Source organism: Gossypium hirsutum, chromosome D11, assembly GCF_007990345.1.
Source record: "Gossypium hirsutum isolate 1008001.06 chromosome D11, Gossypium_hirsutum_v2.1, whole genome shotgun sequence".
Lineage (NCBI taxonomy): Eukaryota > Viridiplantae > Streptophyta > Magnoliopsida > Malvales > Malvaceae > Gossypium > Gossypium hirsutum.
In genome coordinates this window covers 57,889,712-57,897,896 of record NC_053447.1, presented here as the reverse complement: position 1 = coordinate 57,897,896, position 8,185 = coordinate 57,889,712, and the positions used below count along the sequence as shown (strand labels likewise).

Below are 8,185 nucleotides of genomic sequence, written 5' to 3'. Positions count from 1 at the left end.
GATATGTAACTAAAATATCAATTTAGTATTTTTAGAATATTTTTAATGTAAATCCAAAAAAATCTAAATTTATCAAAAATTCTAAAAATGAAATTTTATATTTTTCTTTGAAATTATAAAAATATTTTTTAAATTATAATTATGTGCAGATTAATTAAAATTTTTAAAAATTTCATAAAATTCTAACAAGTTTTTTTTTTTTTTGAAAAATGCTTTGGGTCCATGATTAATGACTTCACACGGCCATTTCCTTCTTTTCACTAGGCGATAATTTTTTTAATTTTTTAAGAATTTTTTTAGATTTGTTTTGGATTTATTAAAGAAATTTTAAAAGTATATTTTAGTAATAGTTCAAAGCTTGTAAGTTGATGTGCCATGCCATCAGCCCTTTACGAAGTTGACTAAATTGGTAACATTAATAATTATTTTTATAAATTTTCATAATTAAATGACCCAATTAAAAATTTATCGATAATTGATTGACTGACAGTGCAATTGAGGAATAACAAATTAATGATTGAAAGCTAACAAAGAGATAACTTAAATGATGAAATACAAATAATTGAATGATCAAATTATAACTATTCATAATTAAGTAACCCCGTTAAACTTACTAGTAATTGTAAAAGTTTAAATATGAATGAATTTAAATTGTAATTTTTATTTATAATATGGTATATTTGGATAAAGAAATTAAGATAAACCGTAATCCTGAACAGTAGTCATACCCTTATTATATTCGAAAAATTGGTCGATGGTTTTTTTTCCATACTAACACTGGAATAATAGTAAAATAAATAAAAAGAATTATCAACTAATTGAATCGTAGAATAATTTCCCATGGGTTCCTCCCCGGAAAAAAAAACCAATTTACAAGAAATAAATTACTTGTGTATACAAATTTGATGAAACTTTATTGTTTGATCTGTTTTCGTGGAGGCGCAAGACGGGCACCTAGCAGCCACCGCCGCTACGTCCGGGTATATTAGTGCAGGGGTTTCCACCAGACGGTGGCACCGTGCCCCTTTGAAGCACTTGAATTATAAGATTTTTATTGAATATCGCAGCAAACAGTTGATCTTCAACATGAGGGATAGGCCTTATGGCGGAAACATGTTGGTAGGGGAATAACAAAATAATGCAGAAAAGGAATGTAACAGTAAGTTTAAGCGAAGGCATATTGGAAAACACAAAAGGTTTCGAGTGTTGATGATATGAAAAATGATGGGTTAAAGATGTTAAATACATGAAATGGGAAATGGGAAATGGGAAATGAGAAATGGGAAATAGATGTGTGTTTTGACCGTTTAAAAAGCCGCGGTTTAATGACTTTAGAATAAGGTGGAAGTCTAAATCAAACACACGGACCTTGAATGCCAAGCACTATACTCCATACATATATGTGACTTCAATGTTGAATCAGTCTATTTCATCTGACTTTTTTATATTAATGCTTCTCCCTCAAGTAACTGATGCTCTCTCATTTAGGATTCAACTCCAAAGTATTTAAAAAATTAAAAACATTCTTATTATTTAAATCATATTTTGAGTTGATTAAACTCAATCAACTTTACTTGATGCTTAGAAAGATTTTATTTGAAATGGTAAAGTTAGTATACTTAATATTTTAATGTTTTAAGTTTAATTTTTATTATTTATATTTTTTAAAAATTTTACATAAATTATTATATGATAAAAGTGTCCTCATATTAATGCTTGTTATTTAATAAAATGAATATGTTTTCAATAATTTCATAATTGAGTTTGAAATGGGTAACATCAACCCAATCAACTATTTAAATAATACATTTGTATGCGTTCAAAATATCATAAGATTAGAACAGATAAATAATGAAATGTAAGGTTGGAAAGTAATAATAATAACATATATGCTAAATTTTAAAAATAATTTAAATTGTGGCACCGACTCAATCAAAGATATTATTATTTGATCTTTGTAATTTCTAAATATTTTATTTAAAAATAATGTGAAAATATGAGAAAAACAAGAATCGATTATAATAATATTAATGAGATATTTCTATATTAGATTATAGATTATGTTAAAAGCTCGAATAATAATAATAATAATAATAATAATAATATGAAAGGACTTTCTTTTAATACTTGAAAAATGAGGACTGATTAATCAGATTAATTTAAATTATTTTTTTATGAAACGATAGCCCTGGCCAGCAGTGAGCCAGTGACATGCGTACAAACACTTTTTATTAGAATGTGACGCCTTTTTTTTTTTTTAAATATTTGGAATATCTTCTTCTGTTTTTTTTTTTTTAGCTTTTTGCCTAGCAGAGATAATAAAAATAATTTCTCTAAAAACACCAATTAAAGGAAACACCATTGGAACTTGGAAGCATATATTCCAGTTAGCAGTTTTCAGCTTTTGAACATGAGACATAAATTTGCATGTTACTTTTGCAGAAAATCATCCTTTTTTTTTTTATTGCTTCAAAATGCAGTTCATAAATCAGGACAAACCAGAGTCTTGAACATGAAATAAATCTCCATTAACAAATAATAAGTTACTGCACTTCAACAAAAATATAGATGAAATCAAGTTATTAAACTCAAAATGAGAGACAAGAAAAGAATGATCTTACAGCAAAAAAAGGTTTGTGCGTTGCCCCTTTCACCTGTTCTTCCCATTCAATTCTTCCCTTGCATTGTTGTTATTTTCCATCTGAAGCAATGCCAGTTTTGGACAGGTTGTAGTAGCTATGGTGTCTCAGTCCATTAGTAAATTAGCTAAAGATCATGACAGGGTTGTTATTTGATCTCATTGTTTATGATGTGAATTCCCAGCAGAAATTCTAGTAAGCCGTTACTGTTACTGATTTAAATAAGCTTCCCAACCATCCTTCCGTAACTTCTCAGCTTTTGTCAAGACATAGTCCCTTGTGTCTTCTTGATACTGATTCATTCTAAGGATAAGTGCGACGCAAAACATGAATCAAAATTAGAATTCACAACGTTTCAATTTCAAACACATCCATCTTTTATTTATATAAAGAGAGATGGGAACTTACCTCGCCAATAGATCAGCATCACCAATTCCCAACATCCTTACTGCCAGCAATCCAGCGTTTGTAGCGTTGTTTACTGCAACCATTGCAACAGGAACACCCCTTGGCATCTGCACCATTAAAATGAGTATAAACATCGAGCATTTGGGAATGCAATGTCATGTACAAGTTCAAGTCTTACCTGCACGATTGACAAGAGTGAATCGATTCCATCCAATGTAGAGGCACGGACAGGGACACCAATAACAGGTAAAGGTGTAAGTGAAGCTACCATACCTATAATTCAAAACAGGCCTCATCAGTGTCACTAACATAACTAATGCATGTTAGAGAATGATGTTAAACAATAGTTTTATATACACCTAGCCTGGTAAGTGAGCTGCACCACCAGCACCAGCAATGATAACCTGAATGCCTCGCTCCCCAGCAGAGGAGGCATAAGAGTACATCAGGTCAGGGGTCCGGTGTGCTGAGACTATCCGAACCTGCAAATAAATTAATCAATGGAGTCAAAGTGGATTTGCATCATTTGTAAACAAAAATTCTAAGCTAAAAAATAAATGCAACCTCAGTAGACACACCAAACATATTTAAGATTCTAGCTGCATCCTTCATAACTGGAAGATCTGAATCCGAACCCATTACAATCCCAACACGTGGTGCAACTGCATTTAGCAACAAAAAGGATCCAAAATGTCAGTAAAGCCAACCAACGGTAGTTTCAATTCTCCACGTGGTTCAATTTCAGTTATGTCTGCATAGTTCTAATTCAACCTTTAAATAAATTTGCATTCAGTAAGTCTAACAAAAAAACAAACTGACAACAAAATTGAAGTTCAAGCATCAACTCTAGGTCAACTGACCTTCATTCGGATTTTCATAACCTTCTTCCCTCAGCATTGATTTCATCCGTGCTTCTAAAACACCAACAGAAGGGCCAACAAGAGTTATATGACCCATCTTCCTTTGCCTTCGCATTTCTGGTAAAACCATCATGACAGCCAATTAATAAGAACATGTGTATGAGAGAAAAAAAATGAAAAAAAATAGGACAGCGAGATGGATAAGCCTGAGGAAACTTAAAGCAGACCTAACCTGGCTTATCATACCAATGAGCAGTAGCTCCTGGAATCTCCAGTGCCCTTGCTATAAGTTGATGAGCCACTTTGAAACCTGGCTCCCCCTGAAACCATACAATTTTTAGTGTAACTCAAATCTAACAAACTAATTTACTGCCCACAAGCACAAGGAAAACAGAAAATTTCGGTACATTATACTCATGTATAAAGTTATTTTAATTTATGATAAGAAACATAAAAGCAGAAAGGTGAGGAAGTTACGGAAACGGAAGAGAAGGAACCTACTTCATCCTCACCCAGTAGATTGTACATGATAGCAGCTGGAGTTTTCATGGATGGATCACCGAGAGGAAGACCAACAACAGCCCGCAAATGCTGTTCAAACTGTGATGTATAGCAGGACTCAATAGTGTGATGACCACTATTATGAGGTCTTGGAGCTACTTCATTTAGTAGAATCTAATAGAAACAAAGAATAGGTCAGTCAAAGGCGGAATTGCTGAATTATTGCTGGCCATCTAGGAGTGGAATAAAAAACTCATAAAGATAGCAGATGTACACCTGACCATCCCTCGTCAAAAACAACTCCACTGCAAAGACACCAGCACCTTCTAATGAACTTATAGCTTTATATGCAACATCATTTGCAAGTTTTCTGATCCTCCATGGCACGTCAGCAGGTGCCTTAACAATGTGACATATGTTTTCCCTATAAGAGCCCACAAATTTGTTGAAAATTGACCAACCATGCTGCTGTTATATTTTTGGTTAAGTGCATGCGGCTTGTAAACATGCTGCAGCACGTATGCTTGCTGTAACAGCAAGGTTGTTTAGTTACTTTGTTAAGCTACTTAGTTGAAAATGAACTAAGTTGGTATTGTTTTGATGTTTTTAGGCGTTGATTGACATAATCAGCTTGTGTGCAAGTTAAGTTTTACTTGTTTCAAGGTATGATTAGTGGTAGTAGGTAGTATTTGGTGATGTATTTGGCTATAAATGTATTGTTTTTTCTAGTTGAATGAATGAGCAAAATGAGCTATCAGCCATAAGCTCCCTTGCTGCACATTTGTGAGCAAGTAAAAATATTTCTTGCATCTTGCTTCATTGTTCTGTGCTCTCTGTTTTCTTCCTTTGCCGGACCTCATCCCCAACAAAATTTACAGTCATAGTAGATTTACAGAGCTCCTCGCAAGTTATATGTAAATATTATCACATAATTCTAATTTACAATAAATGGAATTCTAGTAAGGAACGTGAATGTCTTACTTGTGAATAGTTTCAACAACTGGATAGCACAGGATAGAGTTATCTCTTCCTCTTGCCACGGTGACAGCCAACTCCTAAAAGCAATGTCAGTACAATTCAGAAGTATGTCTATAAACAAATAGTAATTATCTGTATCATGATGAGGCAGTTCGGAAAATACCCCATCAATACAGTGAGCATGAAGTTATCAAGTATAAATAAATAAAGAGGAAAAAAATGCATAGTAAAAAAGTCAACAGTACATTCTAGACATCCACCTTTATGAAAGGAGCCCATTTCTCAACGTACAGACCACGACCAAATCCACCAAGAACTGCAATAAAAATGAAAATTCTTTAAACTGGAAAAGTAAATGTTCAGTATCTAAGTTACAAAAATGGAGTTTATGAGAAATTTCAAAGTCAAGAAGAACAAGGAACTAGTCATAGGCAAAATTAGATACTAATAAAGAAAAGGAAAGAATACAAGACAACTTCTCCAGTCCCAAGTGACAATCACCATATGAACATCTACATCAAATTAGACATGTTCTTCTGTAAATATTGATATAGTCAACATTTATACAAATTGTAGATTTAGAATGATACCCACAACCAACATTTTAGTCTTTGACAAATATTTAGAGAAATTCTATGCCTTAAAAAATTAAGGTAAGTCATTATGAATTAAGAAAATGATGAAATGCTACAAAAATCTCCTTTCTAATAGCATCTCCCTTACCATCTATGGCCGAAGAAAGCTCTCCTTCACTCTTTGCAACAGCATTTCCTCGCCCATCATAAGCTAACCTCTTGCTCTTAATCATAAGAGGATAGCCGTATACTTCACCTGCTCTCTTGGTTTCTTCTAGATTATTAATCTGTTTTTATCAATACAGAGAGACCAATATATCAATATAAGTTTTAAAGAATTTCAATACAATAGAATAAACCCCTATAAAATAAAAAACAGAAGGCAACCTCCATAAACTCAGGAAGTGGGATGCCATGCCGAGAAAAATGAACTTTCTGGAGATATTTATCCTGTAAAATAGTAAATCCAGCTTGATAACTCGTCGTAAAAAGTACATTATGCTTAACATCCATTCAGGTATCAACAGTAAAAGAAAACTGATGCAATTTATTACAGGCATTAGTACCGCTCGCAAGTAAACAAGCCTAGGGAATTTACTTGGATATTCGAATGGTAGAAGCTTTAGGTTCACAATCAATTCCTTGTTGTTCAAGCTTCTCTAGAGTGGCAACATCCACATGTTCAATTTCAACCGTCAAAACTCCACATCTAACTACCAAGAAACAGATAATGAACATAAATACTTCATTTAAAACAAATAAAGGAAATAAGTTAAGTATCAAAATTGGACCTTTTAGCAAATTCTTCAACAGTAGCACTGTCATCAAAGCTCCTAACCATGTGATCATAAGCAAGGGCACTGGCCGGGCAATTCTCTGAAGGGTCCAAAACCATAACTTTAATGGCCATCTTGGAAGCTGCTTGGCATAACATACGACCCAATTGCCCTCCTCCTAATACACCAACTATCTTTTCGGATAGACCATGAACTGGAGAATCATCATCCTTCCTACAAAAAAGAAAAAAAAACCATTTGAACGTAAATAATTCAGAATAACAAAAAAGACCCAAATTTTATATTCTTTCGTTTTCGTTGAAACATATAAAAGCAAGAAAAAGGGTAATAAATTAATTGCCCGAAGAATATAAAACCTGCGAGAGGAGTCGGTCTCGTGAGAGTCACTAGAGGCGCGGCAAGCGAAGATGGGATTGTAGAGTTTCAAGGAAGAAGAAGAAGAAGAGTGCCGGAGGCGATGGTTGCGGTTGCAGTTATCGTTGGCGATGGAGACGGAGAAGAAGCGAAGTGAGAGAGATGGTGGTGGCCGGGAAAGAAACTGAGATGGCTTGAAAGAAGAAACTGGTTCAGAGGTGGAGCTCGAAAACACAGCCATTGAGGTTTGTAGGAGCATTAATATTTATTATTTTCTAATTTTCTGTCACTTCCTCAAGAAATTTTGATGAGAAACAGAGCGAGTTTTGGCTCCAAATAAGAACAGCGCTACCACTTTCCTTCCCTTCCCCAACCTGTCCTTCCTTTCGGTTTCATTTTATATTTTCACTTCTTTTTCTAATTAATTAATAAAAATTTAATGTAGTTATGCAAGATTGATTATTTTAGTTTAATTTTAATTTTATATCTTGTAATAATATTTGTATAATTATATTTTCGTTATGCATCAAATTTGACTATTTTACCGATGGCTCATTTCCAATTTTATTTACGGAAATGGGTCAATTTTTTCATTATTTACCGGAAAGGGTCAAAAAATACAAAAACGCGTCCACGTAGGAGCGTTTTTGGGTGATATTTCAGCAAATCGCATCCCTGTGGAGCGATTTTGCCACTTCAGCACAAAACGTACTGACGTGGACGCGCTTTGCTGACGTGACAAAATCGCTCCTCCAGGGACGCGTTTTAGCCCATGTTTTGCTAGGGTTAAGGCTTTTTGCATGTTTAGTCCCTAAGGTTTTTTAGTCTAGGGTTTTTAGGGTTTTATTAAAATAATTTAGGTTTCAGTTTTAGGGTAGGTTTAGGGAATAAATTAGGGTTTAGAGTTTTTTTAAAACTTTATTAAATTAGGTTTTAGGGGTTTTAAATAAAATTAATTAAATTAGGGTTTAGAGTTTTTTAAAAAATTAATTAAATTATGGTTTAGTTTTTTAAAAATAATTTTGTGTTTAGGTTTAGGATTTAGGGAAATTATATTGACAATAAAGATTTTA

The 8,185-nt window shown here is 33.3% G+C and overlaps 1 protein-coding gene across 1 annotated transcript; it reads right to left on the bottom strand.

Moving 5' to 3' along the window:
• Positions 1-2,506: 2,506 nt before the first annotated feature.
• Positions 2,507-7,479, bottom strand: LOC107926745 (phosphoribosylaminoimidazole carboxylase, chloroplastic). The gene is made up of 16 exons (XM_016857664.2): positions 7,115-7,479; positions 6,753-6,971; positions 6,560-6,670; positions 6,349-6,439; positions 6,110-6,248; positions 5,647-5,702; positions 5,390-5,463; positions 4,685-4,832; positions 4,409-4,582; positions 4,140-4,227; positions 3,908-4,024; positions 3,612-3,709; positions 3,412-3,529; positions 3,226-3,320; positions 3,048-3,154; positions 2,507-2,942 (listed from the first exon to the last, which is right to left on the bottom strand). The coding sequence occupies exons 1-16, from the start codon at positions 7,369-7,371 to the stop codon at positions 2,849-2,851; spliced, it is 1,986 nt and encodes a 661-aa protein (XP_016713153.2). The 5' UTR covers positions 7,372-7,479; the 3' UTR covers positions 2,507-2,848.
• Positions 7,480-8,185: the final 706 nt, after the last annotated feature.

Excerpts from the sequence above, each read along its gene's own strand:
- LOC107926745 (XM_016857664.2), bottom strand. The coding sequence starts at position 7,371 with ATGCTCCTACAAACCTCAATGGCTGTGTTTTCGAGCTCCACCTCTGAA. Across the intron at positions 5,464-5,646 it reads AATGGGCTCCTTTCATAAAG|GAGTTGGCTGTCACCGTGGC; the intron begins GTGGATGTCTAG and ends CATTGCTTTTAG. Across the intron at positions 3,530-3,611 it reads TGTTTGGTGTGTCTACTGAG|GTTCGGATAGTCTCAGCACA; the intron begins GTTGCATTTATT and ends ATTTATTTGCAG.